Raw genomic sequence first — 20907 nt, forward strand, 5'->3', positions numbered from 1 at the left:
TTAATATATTAACACATCTTTCCATATACATATATAAAGGGCTTCTTCATTCTAGGAGGCTGTTCTTATATGTTGCTGTGATTCTTTTTGTTAGCATGATGATTTTAAACTAGGATCAGGGACTTTTTATTGTTCCCAGCATAATGCTACTAAAAAAACCAAGACTGAGGCTTTAATAGCTCAGGGCTATAAAATTTTTCTGCCTCATTTATATTTCTTTTTGACTAAAACCTCTAAAAAATGTTGCCCTTAAGTTGATTTCATGACTATAAAAGAAAACTAGTAAAGTCATTCCAAGCAGTCTACTCCTGCTTCATTTTCAGAGTTTATTAGGGGTGCTTTCTCATGGAAACTAAAAAAGAACCTTATTTATCTTCACATTAGGTTTCTACTCCTCAGTCCTTTTCTTTAAGAAAGAATTAGGATGGGTTTTTTTGATGGATGGATAACTGTTATTTTAAGTATTATAATGATAAAGATCTGTTAAGGTTTTGATGATGAACTTGTGGTAAAAAGAACCATATGATGCATTTCCTTTTAAGCTCTAATCATTTTCTTGCTATCTCTCTTGCAGATTCGGCATACAAAACAAATGGAAATACTAAAATGAGTGAATTAGGTTTGTTTATCTCTAATTCTTATAGGTTCTTCTTGAGGGTTTTGATTATCAGAATACAGGAATATACACATTTAGTCATGGGCTTGAGAATATTACTTTGTTCATTATCTCAGCTTGTGGGACACTGTCCCTATGGCCATGATCTTTCTTAATCGCCCTGGTTTTTATTCTATCTGAAATTATGTCTTTTGTCATGTTATTTAAATTTGTATATGAATGTGTAATAAGAAATACATTTTAATTTTTATTAATTAGACTTCGTTAAATTCACACTGCTGAGAGAAAAGGGGATCTCAACTTACATGTTCACATTTTTTCTTGATTTAGAAAGTAAATTCTAGATGTTTTTCATAGTAAGTTCAGTGTCCTTTGCCATGTTTGTTGAATTGGTTTAAATGCTTTCCAGTGTTTGCCTGGGTGTAGGACATGAGATACCAAGAATGAACCTACATTGATTGTGGTTGGACTTAGTTTTAAGTTACAGTATTTTTCTAAATTTAGAGATGAGTCAAAAGGAAGGAAGCTTCCTTTTTTTTTTTTTTTTTTTTTTTAATGTTGCAACTTCTTTGAAATTCATCTTTCACTTAAGTTCAGGCTGATTTCTTAGAGACTTCAGGATTTAGTGTCTGGGTACTGAAAATGTTCCTTGCGGTATGCAACTCATCATGTGTACTCATACCCACCAGAGTTTCTCAAGTGTTCTATTTAAAAACTTAAAAAAAAAATGTTTTTAAGTTACAGTCTCTTAATTGGAAGAGAAGTTGGAGCTGAAATAATCCAGTACTTTTACTTCCTATTGTAGATTTAGAAATTATTTTTATAAGTACTTTATAATAAGAACCAACTTTTTAAAAACTGCTTTCCTGTTTAAAGAAAAATTTCTACAGGATTAATAGAGAATGGCATCTTCTCATTCTTCTTTATAGTAATGTTAGTACCTTCTTAGAGTATTAAAAGTGGCTATTCATGGAGCTTGAATATTATTGATATCCCCAAACTATTCTTTACACGCTCCTTCCTGCAACCCCATTCTAACTCTTCTCAAAAGCGTGATTGGCATTGAATAATCTGACAGGTACCGCTCTTAAAGGTATCTATATGGGGAGTCGGCCTCTGAGTAAAATCTGACCCGCAATCCTGTTTTTATACAGCCTATGAGCTAAGAAAAGAGACCTCATGTGGCTGGCAAAGTCTCAAATATTTACTATTTGGCCCTGTGTAGAAAAAGTTTACCAATCCCTGGTTTATACCAGTGGCAGGAATAAAGACCACAAATTACTCAAAGTGACATTTGTTTGTTCTAAGAGTAAATTCAGAGAGTTAAACACTTGCCTGGACGTAGATTTATTGTAGCACTCCATATTAGCCTGTATGGACAGCACAAGAAGACAGGAGGCAAGATGACTTCTATATTCTATCTAGTCTTCTCTTTGAGAAAGCACCAGAATCTCATTTACGAAATCTTCCAATCTTTGTCCCCAGACAAGAGCACAAAATAAGCAGAGTTTTATTTCCTTGAATATCCTTCACTTCTCACACCAGCACTCAATAAGTCTCTCGGAATAGAGACTCTATAATAAAGATATACCTGGAACTTTGTATTTTCCTTAAACTCTGTAACCAGGCAAAAGAAAGTGATACAATTAGTGGTTGGTTTCCACCAGGAGAGATGGTTGTAAGTGATCTATTCTTACAACAAACAAGTTCCTAGGACTTCTGAAAGTACCTTTTCCTAATTGGTTGAGATTATTGGAAAAGCAGTACCTCCTTCACAGCTCCTTTAATTATTGCCATTTAGCTACTAAATGCCACAGCTTTTATAATTATTTTTTCCTCTTGGACCCACTTTATTTGGAATCAGGGTGGGGAGGGCTCTAGGCTCGCTGGGCCCGCAGCAGTGCTCGCACCTGGCTGATCTCCCGTCGACGCTGGAGCCCACTCTGCCCTCAGGGCAGCGTACTGCTCCATGCCGTGTCTGTAGTACCACGGGCCACTCGTGTCGCCCACGAACGGGGCTGATGGCGCGTAGCTCCTTCAGCGATAACTGGTTGAGGGCGACCCCCTTGGTCATGGCCATGAACACTGCCTTCTTGGAGATCTTGTGGTCCTGGTGGAATGGCATCCCTTTGCAGACCAGGTAGTAGGTGAGGTCAGTGGCCAGAATGTCCGGACTAAGACCTGTGCTGTGTTCTCACAGTGAATCTGGGGGACACTGGGGGGGGGGGGGAATGGTGAGTCCTGGGGACCCTGGGTGGTGAAGCTGCCAGCCCCAGGCCCAAGCTCTACCCCCCTCAGCCAGGATGTCCCCAGCTGTGGGCGGATGTACTCTGACCCAGCCTATTCTCTCTGCTTTGCCATAGCTTTATAATATTTTAACTTTCTTTAAAAATGAAGGGTATTACTGCTCCAAATAAGAATTTAATTTCTCAAAGCTTCTGCATAAGCATGGGGAAGAATAATACCTTTTTAAAAAATAAGTGTTTTAACCTTCTACATGTAGAAGCCAAGGAGTTTAAAATAAAGGAAGATGAATACAAAAGAGGGAAATGGAATTAAAACTTTCATATAGTCCTAGATCCTGCTGATTCATAATCAGATTGTATTTAAGTATTTATACATTCTTTGCAGCTTAGGTTGAAAAGATGAAACCGGAATGTTTAAAACCTTGCATGAAACCTAATTATTAAGCACTAATTTCACACTCTTGAGTGGTTAAGTAATGTTGTCATGGTATGAGAAATATTAATGAAAGCCTTAACTTAAAAATCTTTATTCTGTGATATAAAAATCTATTCATTTATTAAACAAACATTTATTTTTAACAACCTTCTATATATATATATATATATATATATATATCAGTGACTGGCCTAAATGCTAGAACCATAAAGAGCTATGACTTTTTTTTTTCTGTAGCTCTTATAGTACATGATCTAATGGAAAAGAAAAACAAGTTAGAAAAATTATTGTAATGTTGTAAGTGTTGAAATGGTGGTATGTGTATGTGATAGCCTGGAGGAGAAGTGCCCCATGCTGCAGGAGAGGTTGGGAAGGTTTCATGGAGGAAATGGCATTTGACCTGAATTTTGAAGAATGAGTAGCAAGCAGAATGGGGAAAGAGATTTGCAGGTACTTGTAAATGTCTTGTAATAGACATCACTATTTATCTTTAGAGTCTGTGCAATATGAGAAATTAAACTCTTCTGCATTAGAGACAACAGTCTCTGATTAGCTGTGACTCTGAGATATGTTAAATAACTTTTAGGATGACATTCTAATAGTAGATTTGGAATTCTTGACCTTCATTTACTAAAATGAAAATCATGTTTTAAAAAATTGTAAATATAGGCAAGACAGTGGGTAGACTGATACAATGATGGTTATTATAAAATCAAATAAACCTATAGGATTTATTATTAGAACATCTAATTCATAAGATATCATTGGATTATGCATAGGCACAATGATATTAGTGATATCATCAAGACAACCTTGTTTAACAAGTTACTGTTCATGTCTTGAATACTATTGATAAATATTGTTAGAAACATAAAATTCTAAAGAAAGGACTTAAAGACTAGAATCAAATCTTTAAAAGTGTTCAAAAATAGATAAAATCCATGAAATAGTGAATACTTCAAAAATAATGGTATAAAAAATAAATGGGGAGCTCCCTTATATAAGTTGATTAAAAAAATAATTCTTAAATTCTCTCCCAGGCTAATTAGACAATACATACATAAACAAGACAAAAGAAACTGAATTTTAGGCAACCTTTATATGAGGGATTGATTATTAGGTGAATTGGCTCTGAACAAATTGACCTGGAGTTTAAAAAGTATGCGGAAATAAATTAGGATCAAAAAGAGAGGGATAACTACACTATTCATTTTTTTTTTACTGGTAGCTCAATGAAGGAGTATATAGATTCTAAAATCAATTCGGCCTTAAGTTTTGCTATACCAAGTAATTTTTAAATTATATAAAACATAATGCCCTAATATAAATGTGACTTTAGCAAAGCTGCTGTTGTAAATGAGTTACCCTTAGAAGTTATTGTTTGTTGGAACCTCAGAAGAGTTCAGCCCCTCTGTCTTTTCTTCATCAATTTATTAAAAAAATTATTGAGAGAGATTTCTGGTTTCCCTCCCATTCCACATGTAAGAAGCTTGGAAGTCACCACACCAACCTAACAACAAATAAACACAACTGAAAAATCAAAAGCTCTTTTTGGATCTGTGAGAAAGGAGAGAACACAGGGCAAACCCCTGCCTCCCAGAGTAGAGAGACAAATACAGGATATCATGGCTTCTCAAGAGCTGACTCAAAAGTGGAGATTTCTGCAGGTACCAGTTCTGGGGTAGAAAAACCTGAGCTGTAACTGATGAATTGCAGGAGGCTCCATGTGGAGAAGTCTGAGAGTGAAAAATGCCAAGGAGACCCAGTCTCATGGGGCCCTCACTGTACCGTGAGATTTACCTCCAGGAGCTCAGCCAAATCCCCGTAGTATATATCAGAGAAAAATCCCGTCATGCTTTGGCAGGGAGAGGGGAAAGGAATCATTTTGAAATATGTCAGAGCACTCTGTTCTTAACAAGGCCTGCCTTCAGGGCAGTCTAGTTAACCAGAGCCTGACCTACTGGAGTATTATCAGAGCCCAGCTGAGCTAGGGGAAGGAAATACCCTACTTTGGGCCACTCTAGACATCCTGTGCCACCTAAGGAGGAAAGAAAAACATTGAGAACCAAAGTTCACAGTTCAGAGGCATAAAGTCACTGAAAAACTAAGAATTATAGGACTATGGAGCCCTTTCCCTCCCCTCAGACCTCATCACCACATTACTAAAGGCCTGTTTACAGCAGTTCTTTTACCCAGTACATCATGTTCAGCCATCAGGACATAATCTTGAGATTAAGATTTGGTATCAAGACATACCAAAAGGCGGGGTTCCTGATTTCGGCTCAGGTCATAATCTCAGGGTCGTGAGATGGAGGAGCCCTGTGTCAGGCTCTGCGCTGGGCATGGAGCCTGCTTAAGATTGTCTCTCTCCCTCTTCCCCTCACGTGTGTGTGTGCATGCATTTGTTCTCTCTCTCTCAAAAGAAAAAGATACCAAAAGGCAAAAAACAATTTGAAGAGACAGCCAACATCAGAACCAGATATGGCAGGAATGTTGGAGTTACAAGACCAGAAATTTAAAACAACTATGATTAATATGTTAGAGATTCTATTTTTTTTTTTTTTTAAAGATTTTATTTATTTATTTGAGAGAGAGAGAGAGAGCACATGAGAGGGGGGAGGGTCAGAGGGAGAAGCAGACTCCCCGCCGAGCAGGGAGCCCGATGCGGGACTCGATCCCGGGACTCCAGGATCATGACCTGAGCCGAAGGCAGTCGCTTAACCAACTGAGCCACCCAGGCGCCCAATATGTTAGAGATTCTAACGGATAAAGTAGACAGCATGCACAAACAGATGGACAATGTAAACAGAAATAAAGAAATCCAAAGAATCAGAAAGAAATGCTAGAGATTAAAAATAAAAACAAAAACAAACACTCTAATAGAAATGAAGCCTGCCTTTGATGGACATACTAGATTGGACTGTGCTAGAGGGCGTATCGATAGAATTCTCAAATGATAATGTGATGTGTTAGAGGTGTTAACTAACACTGTGGTGGTGGTAATGCAGTATATAAATGTATCAAGTCAGCATGTTGTATACAAACTTACACAATGTTATGTGTCAGTTATACCTTAATTTTAAAAACTAGAATTCTCAACCAAAAAGCAGAAGAAACAAGGACTAAAAAAAAAACATCCAAGGACTATACAGCTATAAAATGTGTAACACACATAATCAGAGTGCCAAAAGAAGAAAAAAGGAACAGAAGAAATACTTGAAACAATAATGATTAAGAATTTCCCCAAGTTAATGTCAGACACCAAATCACAGATTCAGGAAGCTCAGAGAACACCAAGCAGAATAAATGCTAAAAAAAATACACGTGGGTGTTTATCATTTTCAAACTACAGAAAATCAAAGATAAAACCTGAAAGAAGCTAGAGGAAGAAAACACCTGACCTATAAAGGAACAAAGATAAGAATGACATCCAACTTTTCTTCAGAAACCATACAAGCAAGAAGAGAGTGGAGTGAATGATTTTAAGTGTTGAGATTAAAAAAAAAAAAATGACCAAGCTAGAATTCTGTACCTTGCAAAATTATCTTTCAAAGGTAAAGCCTTTAGCCAGGCTAACCAAGGAAAAAAGAAAAAAGAGAAACTAAGAAAAAAACGACACAAATTACTATAGATAGAAGCAGAGGAAATACTTCCCAACTCATTCTGTGAAGCCAGCATTCCCCTAACACCAAAACCAGACAAATACAAGAAAACAAAACTACAGATCAATATCTCATGAACATAGATGCAACAGTCTTCCACAAAATACCAGCAAAATGAATCCAAACTACAAAAAGAATTAGGGGCACCTGGCTGGCACAGTCAGTAGAGCATGGGACTCTTGATCTAGGGATTGTGAATTCGAGCTCCACATTGGGTGTAAAGATCACTTAAAAATTTTTTTTAAACCTTAAGAAAAAAAAAGGCACACTAGAACCAAGTAGGATTTGTTCCAGGTACGCAAGGCTGGTTCAACATTTGAAAATCTATCACATCAACTAACTAAAAAAGAAAAGTCACATGATCATGTTGATAGATGCAGAAAAAGCATGTGACAGAATCCACCACCCATTCATGATAAAGACTCTATCAGTAAACTAGGAATAGAGGGGATCATTCTCAACTTTATAAGACTACAAAAAATCTTAACAGCTAACCTCATAATAGTGAGAAACTGGAAGCTTTTGTATTAGTATCATTGCTAAAAATAAATAAGCTATCAAGCTATGAAAAGACATAAAGGAACCTAAATGCATATTTAGGCAGAGATGGCCCTGCTCACCATTCCTTATCAACATTGTGCTGGAAGTTCTAGCTAATGCCGTAAGACAAAAGGAAACAAAAGGTATACAGGTTGGGAAGAAAAAATAAAACTGTTCACTGGTAACATGATCATCAGTGTAGAAATCTAAAAGAATGGACAAAAAATAGGAACTAATAAGCAATTATAGCAAGGTTACAGGATGCAAGTTTAATATACCAAAGCTAATCACTATTGTACATACCAGCAATGAACAAGAGAAATTTGAAATAAAAAACAATACAATTTACAATAGCATCCCTTCCCCAAATGAAATACTTAGGTATAAATCTAAGAAGTTATGTACAAAATCTGTATGAGAAAAACTACAAAACTGATGAATAAAATCAAAGAATTTACTTAAAAAAAGGAGGGAGATTCCTCATTTATGGATAGGACGGCTCAGTGTTGTCAAGGTGTCAGTTCTTTTCAACTTAATCTATAGATTCAGTGCATTCCCAATGAAAATCCCAACAGCTTATTTTGCAGATATTGAAAAAATGATTAAGTTTATATAGAGAGTTGAAAGATCCAGAATAGCCAGCACAGTATTAAAGAACAAAGTAGGAGGGCTCAACCTCCAGTAATCGAGACAGTGTGGTATTGGTGAAACAGTAGACAAATAGATCAATAGAATAAAATAGAGAACTCATAAATAGACCCACGTGTAGTCAGCTGATCTTTGACAGAGGAGTGAAGGCAATAGAATAGAGGCAAAGAGAGTCTTTATTAAAGAGTGCTGGAACAACTGGATCTACAGGTAAAAAAATGAATGTAGACACAGACCTTAAACTCTTTGCAAAAATTAAAATGTATCACAGACTTAAATATAAATTTAAAAAAAAGTAGAAAACAACTGGAAGATACCAGGAGAAAACCTAGAGGACTTTGGATGTGGTGATGCCTCTTTAGATATAAACCAAAAACACAACCCATGGAAGAATTGGTAAGCTGAACTTCACTGAAGTTAAAAACTTCTGCTCTGCAAAAGACAATGACGAGAGAATAACACAAGCCACAGACTGAGAGCAAATACTTGCAAATGACACATCTAATAAAGGACGGTTATCCAAAATATACAAAGAACTCTTAGAACTCAACAATAAGAAAACAACCCGATTGAAAAATGAGCCAAAGACTTAACATTGACACCTCAACAACAGATACACAGATGGCAAATAAGCATATGAAAAGATGGTCTACATTAAATGTCATCAGGGAAATGCAGTTTAAAACAAGATACCACTACATACCTATTAGAATAGCCAAAATCCAGAAGACTGGCAGCACCAAATGCTAACAAGAATGTGGAACAAGAGGAAGTCATTCATTGTTAGTGGGCATGTAAAATGGTACACTTTGAAGACAGTTGGATAGTTTCTTACAAAACTAACCACATTCTTACTATATGATCCAGCAATTACACTCCTTGATATTTACCCAAAGGAGTTGAAAACTTAATGTTTACAAAAAAAAAAACCTGCACACACATTAATAGCAGCTTTATTCATAATTGCCAAAACTTGGAAGCAACCAACATGTCTTTCAGTAGGTGAATGGATAAATAAACTGGCACATCCAGACAACGGAGTATTATTCAGTGCTAAAAAGAAATGAGCTATCAAGCCATGAAAAGACATGCAGGAACCTATATGACATTCTGGAAAAGGCAAACCTATTGAGACAGTAAAAAGATTAATGGTCATCAAGGATTTGGTGGTGGTGGTGGTGGTAGGGGAAGGATGAATAGGATAGAGCACAGAGGATTTTTTAGGGCATAAAAATACTCTGTATGATACCATAATGATGGGTACATGTCATTATACATTTGTCTAAACCCACAGAATATGCAACACCAAGAGTGAATTGTAATGTAAATTAGGGTCTTTGGGTGATGTGTAAATATAGATCCATCAATGACACCACTTTTCAACAAATAGAACACTGGTGAGAGATGTTGATAATGGAGGAGGCTAGGCCACGTGTAGGACAGGGACCATATAGGAAATCTATCTGCCTTCCCCTCAATTTTGCTGTGAATTTAAACTGCTCTTTATTTTTTTATTTTTTTAAAGATTTTATTTATTTATTTGACAGAGAGAGAGACACAGTGAGGGAGGGAACACAAGCAGGGGGAGTGAGAGAGGGAGAAGCAGGCTTCCCCGGAGCAGGGAGCCCGATGCGGGGCTTGATCCCAGGACCTGGAATCATGACCTGAGCCGAAGGCAGACGCTTAACGACTGAGCCACCCAGGCGCCCCTAAACTGCTCTTTAAAAAGAATTAATTAAAAAAAGTAATTACGCCATTATAAATGAGACTGATGCAGTGGTAGATGGGTAGTAGACTAGAAATCAAAAGAGCTTGTGTTCAGGTCCTTTTTTCATCATTTGTTCAGACACCCTTAGAAAAGTCACTTAATATCAATGAGCCTTACCTAGGAGAGTATTTCCTTATGACGTTATGGGAATCAGATTGCAGACATGAAGGTTTTTTTTGAAAACTAGCAGCATGCAAATATCAAGGGCTTAACTGTTTTTAAGATAACGACTTAAGGCGTAACCATTGATTCTTCTTTTTTTTTAAAGATTTTATTTTATTCATTTGAGACACAGAGATACAGAGAGAGAGCATGAGCAGGGGGAGAGGCAGAGGGAGAAGCAGGCTCCCCGCTGAGTCAGGAGCCCCATGTGGGGCTCGATCCCAGGACCCTGGGATCATGACCTGAGCCGAAGGCAGACGTTTAACCATCTGAGCCACCCAGGCACCCTGTAACCATTGATTCTTAAGAAAACATCTTTTGTTTGCGTGCTATGAGATTAGTTATATGAATAAAGAATGTAAACTGCTGTACAAAAGATAAGTACAATAATAGTTACGTGCTTAGAAAACTCCAAAAGGGGAATGATATCTTTTTGTATGAATGGAAGTATTTATGAAAAAATTTTAAGAGAATAGCACTAAGGCAAGTTTGACTTTCCATTTTTCTGCTTGGAAAAGAAAATTGAAAAGACAGTCTCCCTAAAGATCCTAGATTAAAATGCAATATAATATACCAGATTCTAGCTTTTTAAGAGTACATAGTATGTGTAGTTACGGTTAGTTTTTTTCTTCTACCAAAAATACTGGCAAAAATATTTACATGTTGATTTACACTTGCCACTATTGTAGTAGGAGTAGTTTGACTAGTGTTATATTAATATTATTAAACTGATCTGAAGAAAAGATTCCCAAATTCACCATATAATGTGTTGGCACTTGCCTTCCACAGTGGTTTTCCCTTTTGAAAAGCAAATAGGGATTAAAATCATTAGAAGGAAAAGCTAAAAAGAAACAGATTCAGCTTTGTGAGCAGTCTGATTCATGCTACTTCTCAAATGATCACTCAGCAATGTTTTAGCCCAATTATGCAATGCCACATTTGGGTTTATCTCCCTTTAATAAAAATCTTTCAGAATAGCCCTACATTTAAAATTTGTTTGATACATTTTCTCATTTATCTTTGTCCAAATTCTCTGGCTCTTAGAAATAGTGGTGTTCATGAACTTGCTGGAGCTAGACAGTTTCTTTCCCTCTTTCTTCCTTTTTGGATGTATCAGTGCAATAAAAGAACTGGTTCATCAGTTCTGCCAGGATGGTGGGTTTCTTAAGAGAGTGTAGGGAATCTGGCAAATAGGAGAAGGAGAATACAGTTAACCTTTATAGGGACTGGAATATTTGTCAACGGAGAATTTAATGTTTTCTGCAAACAGGGTACATTTAGAGTACAAATGGACCTGCGGCTAAAGGAAAAATAAACTCTTCCTGATTCTAGTTTGTATCAGACTTATTTCTGAAATAACCTAGAGGGATATAATATATATATTTTTAAGATTTAATAGAAAAAAAAGCTTAGTTGGTCTGTCTTTATGTTCACTTTCCTAAATTGTATGCTCTTGTTTATTCCTGAGCTTTAGCTTCTGATACTATGTATGACATGTCTGCTTTTCTTTTCTAGAAGCCACCGGTGTCCAACAGAAGGTCAATTTTTCTGAAGGAGGTATTTTCTTTTAAAATATTCTAAATCTTTTTTTCCCCCATTAACATGAGGTGCAATTTTGACAGGTATTGGAGAGCAGAAAATCGTGTATTTTTCTTCACAAAAAAAGAAAAAAATCCATGCTTATCTGATGGGCCAGTAAAATAGGATAGTGTGAGCAATGATAGTCTTTATATGCATTTTAAGCATCTTTTTTCTGAGTTAATAATTTTAAGCAAAGTTAGTAAAAAAAAGGTTCTGGCATATGCTGGCCTATGACTATGGTATTAAAATAATCATTTTTTCAAAATCAGTCTGTGAATAGTACAGTAAAATTTAATCCATTTTAGAACCCACCATAATCTAAGGTTACCTGCATACTGAAATGTTTGTTATGGGTGTATGTGTACATCCCCCTTTCAGAAACACAGATGGACATATGTAAACACATATGTGTGCACATACTAATCTTGTCTGAATTTGCACACTGACTATATGTAGTTCCTCCCATAAGGTAGAATTTTTCCACTATTTAATGTTCATTTGCTTACTCTCTGACTCTACAGTAAATATAATCAGAATATCATCGTGTAGATACTACTCTGAATATTTGAGATATAATTATGTACCTCAGAGAACATTAATGTGCTCGATTTTAGCTTATATGAAAATTTGTGATCCAGAATAGTAAGCATAATAAATAGCAATTCTGTATCTGATATTTAGAGAAGCTTCATTTTAATGTTGAATTACTTATTTTTCTAGATCTTTAGAGCATTAGAATAAAGACTATACTAGTGTATTATTTACTTCTTTTTAGGAGAAGCTGAACAGGATGATCAAGACAGCTCTGACAGTGATATCACTACTGTTAAGGTCATATCTGGGGATTCTCTTGATTCTGGAGGTAACATTGCTTTATATACATATGACTGTATTTTAGGAGCTGTCTTTTTAGTTAAAATATAAAGGTATTTGTGAATCTGCTTTTTAAAAAAATACTTCAAAGTATTTTATAAAAACTACTTTTTAAAAAGTTGTGTACTTTTTAATATTTATTAAAATTATTGATTTCATGTGTGCATCTAATCAGTAATGTAGTGCCATGTAACATCTAAACAAATAAGTCACTTTTTAGCCTACTTTGATATTGATGAAATAGAAGATATTTTTTGTGCTCAAAAGAAATAGTTTTTTAAAAAAACATTATAGAGAGGGACGCCTGGGTGGTTCAGTCAGTTAAGCATCTAACTTAGGCTGTGGTCATGATCCAGGGTCCTGGAATTGAGCCCCATGTTGGGTTCCCCTCTTAGCAGGGAGTCTATTGTCCCTGTCCCTCCACCCCTCCCTCCTCTTGTGTACTTATGCGTGTGTGTGTGTGTGTGTGTGTGTGTGTATGCACGCCCTTGCTCTCTCCCTCTCAAATAAAATCGTTAAAAAATTTTAAAAATGTTTTGGAGAAACTGATCTCATTGGCAGTGGTACTCATTACACTATCAGGAATGTTAGTTAGCTTTTAGGAAGTTTTGTTTTTGTTTTTGTTTTTAGTTTTATTTTATTATGTCATGTTAATCACCACACATTACATCATTAGTTTTTGATGTAGTGTTCCATGATCCATTGTTTGCGTATAACACCCAGTGCTCCATTCAATATGTACCCTCTTTAATACCCATCACCAGGCTAACCCAGCCACCCACACTCCGCCCCTCTAGAACCCTCAGTTTGTTTCTCAGAGTCCATAGTCTCTTATGGTTCGTCTCCCCCTCCGATTTCCCACCCTTCATTTTTCCCTTCCTACTATCTTTTTTTTTTTTTAACATATAATGTATTATTTGTTTCAGAAGTACAAGTCTGTGATTCAATAGTCTTACACAATTCAGAGCGCTCACCATAGCACATACCCTCCCCAGTGTCTATCACCCAGCCACCCCATCCCTCCCACCCCCCCCACTCCAGCAACCCTCAGTTTCCTGAGATTAAGAATTCCTCATATCAGTGAGATCATATGATACATGAAGTTTTAATATACCTAGGTAATTGCTTTTATCTCTGGATTGTTCAAATTCACACCAGGTCAATAATAACAGTTTATGATTGTTCACATGAATTTGTGTTTTATTAAAGGAAAGAATTGACTGAAGAGAAAAAAAATACCAATTGAGGCTTAAGAGAGTGCTGAACCAATTTGTAAACTCTGTAAATAATGAATAATTTGTATTTTAGTCCTCTGAAAGAGTAATTCTCCACTTTCCCTCACCACCTTTTGAGAATTTCTGTAATTCCAGTTTTACCTCATCATTCCATTTTAAAAATAAGCTCATAAGCTGGTTTATGGGCATTTGGTATTCTCTATATTTCCCACCCTTCCTCATTTTCCCCCATTCTTTCTTGATACAGAAATCCCAAAGGAGATATGCACCATTCTAGCATAGTGGTTAAGAACATGGGCTCTGGAGCCAGAATCCCTGGGTTCCTTCCACTCCTCCACTACTAGGTTGGTGCCCTCAGGCCATTGTTTAACTTCTGTGTTCCTCAGTTTCCTCATCTGGGTTGTTAAGAGGTTAAATTAATTCACATGTGCAAGCACCTAGAAAGTACCTGTCACGTAGTAAACACTTAAATTAAGTGTTCTTATTAGTTTTGGTATATGTATACACAAAGCTCTAAAAATTAGAGACTGATTAAGCCATTCATATAGCCAGTGATTTGATGCCATTGCCACTAGCATATAGCTCTTCAAAACTACATAAACCGCAGGCTCTGTGATCCCTTTAGAACTCTAATAAATTCTTAATGAAGCACAGACCCACATGCAGAAGAGAACTCTAGCTAAAGAACAAAAAGGGGAGCATATTAAGAAGACTACAGATCTTCCTAGATTATTTTCTGGGCTATTATCACCGAAGAGGTACAAGAATAAACAAATGAGCAAAGGGGATAAAAAGAGAGAGAGAGAGGCAAACCAAGAAACAGACTCTTAACTGTAGAGAACAAACTGACCAGAGGGGAGGTGCGGGGGGGCGGTTGGAATGGGTGAAACAGGTGATGGGGATTAAGGAGTGCACTTACTGTGATGAGCACCAGGGATTGTGTGGAAATGTTAAATAACTTAATTGTACATCTGAAACTAATATTATACCATATGTTAACTAACTAGAATTTAAATAAAAACAAAACAAAGATCCATTGGAGTACAGGAAGAAAATACTAGAATCTCATGTATATTTGTATTTTATTTCATTTAAAATGTCTATTTTTATTTTATAATAAATGCAACACATTAGTTAATACATTATTTCGGTAATACATGTAAATGTTTTGGAGATAGATGCTCAAATTTTTTTAGTAATGGGAATACGGTAGCAAAAATATTTAGCTACCACCCTGAATATGTCAAATGCTCCTGCTTCTGATCGCTTTTGAACAGGTTTAGGTATGATTTCCATTTTTATATGAAAACAAGATTTTAAAGAGAGTAGACTAAAATATGTAATGTATTGGCCACTTACAAGAAAAATTTGAGGCAAAATGGGTATTAATGAGGCAAAATGGGTATTAATGATTTCAAGAAGATCCATTATAAACTTTCAAAATGTTCCCCAACTCAAAGCTTTTTATTATCTCCCTTACCTCATGCCATGTTCTATATCTTACATCTTTTTCTTTAGGAAGTGGTTAAGGAAAGAGATAATTAGTTAATTTTTTAAATACAACATGACTCTTTAGAAACTTTTTAAAAATAAATTGTGAGCCCAAGTGTTGAATTCCCTGGGGTATTACTGAATATCTTTGCTCCTTTGATTATTCATTGTTCTCTTATAAAATATGCATTTAAAAAGTATAATATACTTTACAGTGTACTATATTTATTTTTGTTGTTTTTTTAGATCAAACCCCCAGATCATCAACTCAATATCCAGAATCATTTTGGCAGTCATCACGAAGTAAGTAAAACCATGTCTTCAACTCTTAAAAGTCTACCTGTATGTGTGGTTAAATGTTTTTATTTTTGAAGATCCTCTTTTCCAGTTTAACATGAAGTGTTGAAAAAGAGGTCTAGTGAATGCTAAAAAACTCACCCAGCATCTTGAATTTGCTTCAGCTCTGTACTCAAGCTTGAATTTTATTTTAAAAAACAAGAATCTGCATTCCGTGACTTGTTGAATGTCCTTGCTTCCCATATAAATTTGTTGACTGTTTTAGTTTAATTTAACTAATGTAGTTTGAACGTACTTATATGGACATTTTCTAATAAGAATATAAAATTTTATATGTAGTATGATTTGAGCTCTATTGCAAAAGTTTGGAAGGTTGAATAAGTAATAAACCAAGGTATAGTAAAAAGTTAATGATAAGCTAGGTGGTAGGTATATAAAAATCTTAGAACCTCGCTTACAATCTTGAAAATTTTCACAATGTGTTGAGCAATTTTAACAAAAGAAAAGATTGGAAAGTAATATACTAAAATGCTAATAACGATTTGTTGAGGATGGTAGAATAACTGGTGACATTTTTCTTTTCCTTTTCTTCTGTATTTTGCAGATTATCTACAGTGGATATGTATTTCTTAGGTTAAGCAGAAATGATCTGTTTTTTCTTTTCCATTTTTAAACCAAGTCCCAGACTTTGAGTTAGTTATTAATCAACCTAAAATATCCTTGTATATAAAATCTTCAAGGACTTATTTTTCTTTCCACATCACCTTTTTTGAAATACGAGACTGTATTTATTTATTTACTTATTTATTTATAAAGATTTTATTTCTTTATTTGACAGAGAGAGAGACAGCACAAGCAGGGGGAGCGGCAGGCAGAGGGAGAGGGAGAAGCAGACTCCCCTGCTGAGCAGGGAGCCCGATTCAGGGCTCGATTCCAGGACCCTGGGATCATGACCTGAGCCAAAGGCAGACACTTAAACTGACTAGCCACCCAGGCATCCCATGAGACTGTTTTTAAGGAAAAAGTCTTTAGAAATCTGTTTTGTAATTACTGTGTGTAGAATTCCACTTTATTTCACTTTATATATATTTAGTTTTTAGAAGGTTCTGGGTTTGAACTTAAAACTGCAAAAAAACAAAACCCACTAAGACACAAAAATAAATCATTTGTGGAAAATTACTTGCTGAATCATCTTATATCTTTGCCCTTTGTTATTCTACATCTTTGATTTTTGGAAGCTCTTAAAAGTATCTCCCTATATAAATTATGCTACATGCATACAGTGGAATACTTTTTAGTTATGAAAAATTAGTACTTTGTATACTAATGAATAGGTGATCAAGATATATATCCTTAAATCTAAGATGCCATTATTTTATGTGTCACTGAGAAAGATAAACCATCCAGTTAAACTATGACATATCCTTGATTATAAGATACAGACCTAGGTCAGAGGTGTTTTTTAAAAAGTACTTCTTGGGGTGCCTGGGTGGCTCAGTCGGTTAAGGGTCTGATGTTGGTTTCAGCTCAGGTCATCATCTCAGGGTTGTGGGATTGAGCCCCGTGTTGGGCTCTGCACTCAGCACAGAGTTTGTTTGAGATTCTTTCCCTCTCCCTCTCCCCCTCCTTCCCTTCTCCCCCCCCCCCCCCACACCACTCTCTCCCTGCCCCCTCACATGTACACACGCTCTCAAATAAATAAATCTTAAAAAAAAAAAAGTACTTCTAGGGCGCCTGGGTGGCTCAGTTGTTTAAGCGACTGCCTTCGGCTCAGGTCATGATCCTGGAGTCCTGGGATCGAGTCCCGCATCGGGCTCCCTGCTCAGCGGGGAGTCTGCTTCTCCCTCTGACTCTCCCTCTCTCATGCTCTCTCTCTATCACTATCTCTCTCAATAAATAAATAAAAATCTTTAAAAAAAAAAAAAAAAAAGTACTTCTAGAGGTGCCTGGGTGGCTCAGTCGTTAAGCGTCTGCCTTCGGCACAGGTCATGATCCCAGGGTCCTGGGATCGAGCCCCGCATCGGGCTCCCTGCTCAGCGGGAAGCCTGCTTCTCCCTCTCCCACTCCCCCTGCTTGTGTTTCCTCTCTCACTGTGTCTCTCTCTGTCAAATAAAATCTTTTAAAAAAAAATAAAAAGTACTTCTTAAAATCAATGATGAAAGACATTTTAAAAAGCATGTGTCTATTTTTTTTTAAGTATTTTGTTGGTATAGACTGAAAACAAATCTAAAAGAATATTCATATGTCTTATTCACCATGGTATTCCTGCACATAGTAGGCACTTAATAAATATTTATGAATTTTTAAGTTGTACATTTCTAGAATGTTTTATTTCGTTTACAGCTAGCATATATTGCATTTGTATGCAGAAAAAAAATGGAAAAATTTACAGTGATTCTTGTAGCAATGGGTAGAAATAACTCATTTCTTTAGGGCAGATTTGGAAATTTACTTTGTTATAATTGTTTGAAATACATTTCTCATCATCCCATTGTATCATTTTACAGTTGTTAGATACCATCCCAAAACAAAAAATAGCATCTCTCTCTTCGTAACTACTTTGCAATGCCCACATTGCTTACATACTATATATTAACATATGTGGACTGCCTGGGTTTATATCTCAGCCCTACTACCTTTAGATATGTAATCTTGGGAAAATGATCAGTTTCAGTGTCCTGATTTGTAAATAGGAATAATGGTATATCAACCACATAAAGTTTGAGAATTAAGTAAAATTATACTTCATACCTGGTAAGCATTCAGTACATGCAGCCATTATTTTGATGGTATTGATCCTAAAGTTGACTTATTATTATCCAATTCTTGAATACTTTGAAAGTTTAGAAAAGGGAAAAAAATGGATATATCGCATGTTTGGGACTGATGAAAGAAGGGTTTGATTTTTGTGGGGATTTTTTTGGTTTATAGTATCCATATTATACAAGTAGAATATCTATGCAATATCTTCACTGTTCTTATTTCCAAGCATTGTATGACCTTATCTTTGTTTTCTGTTTTAGGTCGAGACTTCATAACTCTTGAGAAGCAACCTTCTGTGCTAAGTAAGTGGTTGGTTGTCTGTTCTTTTATCAGTCAAGTAATTCTGACTTTGTCAAATTTGGCTTTGAATAGGGTTTCAAGTTATTTTACCCTCTTTGCCTTTTAATCCCACCACACATTGGTACCAAATGTGTAATTATTCTGTGATGTGGAAATGTGTTTAGGACTATTTTACCTAAAGTAACTTATTTACAAGAATAAATGGTTGGGCGCCTGGGTGGCTCAAATGGTTGGGTGTCTGCCTTCGGCTCTGGTCGTGATCCTGGGGTCCTGGGATCGAGGCCCACGTCAGGCTCCTGGCTCAGCGGGGAGCCTGCTTCTCCCTCTCCCTCTGCCTCTCTCCCTGCTCATGCTCTCTCTCTCTCTCGCTCTCTCTCTGTTATCTCTGTGTCTCAAGTGAATAAATAAAATCTTTAAAAAAAAAAAAAGGTTAACTTTTTTCTTCTTAATATTGAAATCAAGTTCAAATATTACTGAATTCAGTCATTCTCAGACCAGAACAAAGGACTTGTACATAGTTTTGTCTATTAGGTGATTATATATTTATTTGCTGCCTATTTTGCTGTAAGTAGTGGTTCATCCTTCACTGGTATGATCCTTTAACATTATCTTTTACTTCTGAACCTGTTGCTTTTGTTGTTTTCCTCCCCAAATTTGTTTTGCCTTTCTGATAAATTTACCTTGTAAATTTGTATGGTATACATTTTCAAAGTATGTGAAATGATATTTTGATATATGTATTTGCTTCAGGCTCGGGATATCAAAAAAAACCTCAGGAATGGTTTGAACAAACCACAAGAACAAGGGCTAGGATGCAAAGTAAGTTGATAAATCTCTACCTATTGTTGAGGTAATTTTAAGTTTATTTGCTGTTTTTCTTTATTGTTCAACATACAAAAATATTTAGTTCTTCAGATAGACATTTAGACTGTAATTTCATTAATAAAGAACAGCTATGATTACTAGTTATTTCCAGCTGCTTGGAGGAGCAGGAGATGGTCTGGATGTAAACTGTAAATAGTGGTGTGAGAAAGCCTGCGGATGGTGGGTCTAGACTTAACAGATTGTCAGCTCTATCTAGCAGCAGTCCAGTCTGTACATGATCATGAAATCTACTCTCTTAACAGCACCTGTTTTTTATTTGTAGCGGATTTTGTTTACTTTTATTTAAATAACCACTTAGAGCAACTCTGCCTGCCCATTATATTAAGTAATAAAGGTTGAAACCTACAAGTAGTATATTCATGTTTAGGTTTAGGGTGGATTAAATGTCACAGAATTTGAGAAATACCATAGATAGATGTGATGAAATAATCATGCTTTGAATTCAGTGTCTGTCATAATTTCTGTAGTTGTGTCCACATTAAATCTTGACTGTTTTAAAAAAAAAACTAAGTCACTCTTAACCTTTTATCCCTTCTTTATTCATCTAACCACAATAAATCTCAAAGTCATTAGGTACTCCCTTACTTTTATTTAGATAATATAAAAATCCCCATCACATATCTCTTGCTCAAGAAATGACTTAACTATAGGGGGGCACCTGGCTGGCTCAGTCGGTAGAGTGTGTGACTCTTGATCTCGGGGTTGTGAGATCAAGCCCCGTGTTGGATGTAGAGATTACTTAAAAATAAAATCTTAACAAAAAAAGAAAAGAAAAGGAAATGATGAACTGTAATAGGACAAGATTACCTTGTGGTAAACAAACCTCTGTGGCTTTGTTTTTCCATCAGCAAAGTAGTGATGGTCACAATTCATTCTTTCCCACTAGTGAAGTTTTATCCCACATGTGAGTTCTTCAGCTGTCTAAAACTGAAATAACATTCTGTCCTTGCTTTATTGTTGACTGTCATTCCTTATTGTTGTATGTACCTTGCTATCAGAAAACCATTTCTTCTTACAGTTTGCTCTTTCTGACCTATTATAATTAGGAAGGCAAATATTCGTTATTTAGCTTACTAGGGTTGTGTTTATAGCAAGTATCAAAAATTAAAACCTATGGGGCACCTAAGTGGCTCGTTAAGTGTCTGACTGTTCGGCTCAGGGCATGATCTCAGGGTTGTGAGATGAAGCCCCACGTCAGGCTCCATGCTGGGTGTGGAGCCTGCTTCTCTCTCTCCCTCTGCTCCTCCCCGCCCCCCCTCTCTCCCTCCCTCTCTCTCTTTCTCTAAAAAAAAAAAAAAAAAATTAAGACTTACTTTATAGATCTGAGATATATACTCTTAGAAGTAAAAATGGATGAGTTTAAGTATATACACTATGTAAATCTCAGGGACTTGTTATGTTGTT

At 36.0% G+C, this 20907-nt stretch overlaps 1 protein-coding gene across 4 annotated transcripts in view; it reads left to right on the forward strand.

Moving 5' to 3' along the window:
• TOR1AIP1 (torsin 1A interacting protein 1) overlaps nt 1-20907 on the forward strand; it is a 40610-nt gene that overhangs the window by 6114 nt on the left and 13589 nt on the right. For all 4 annotated transcript variants that reach the window (XM_032393013.1, XM_032393011.1, XM_032393012.1 and 1 more), the window contains exons 4-9: nt 575-619; nt 11594-11635; nt 12435-12521; nt 15505-15561; nt 18579-18620; nt 19369-19437. In XM_032393013.1, coding sequence (XP_032248904.1) covers nt 575-619; nt 11594-11635; nt 12435-12521; nt 15505-15561; nt 18579-18620; nt 19369-19437 — 342 coding nt within the window. The remainder of the gene's footprint in view (nt 1-574; nt 620-11593; nt 11636-12434; nt 12522-15504; nt 15562-18578; nt 18621-19368; nt 19438-20907) is intronic.

The sequence above is a fragment of the Phoca vitulina genome, unplaced genomic scaffold (assembly GCF_004348235.1).
Source record: "Phoca vitulina isolate PV1807 unplaced genomic scaffold, GSC_HSeal_1.0 scaffold71, whole genome shotgun sequence".
NCBI classification, from domain to species: domain Eukaryota; kingdom Metazoa; phylum Chordata; class Mammalia; order Carnivora; family Phocidae; genus Phoca; species Phoca vitulina.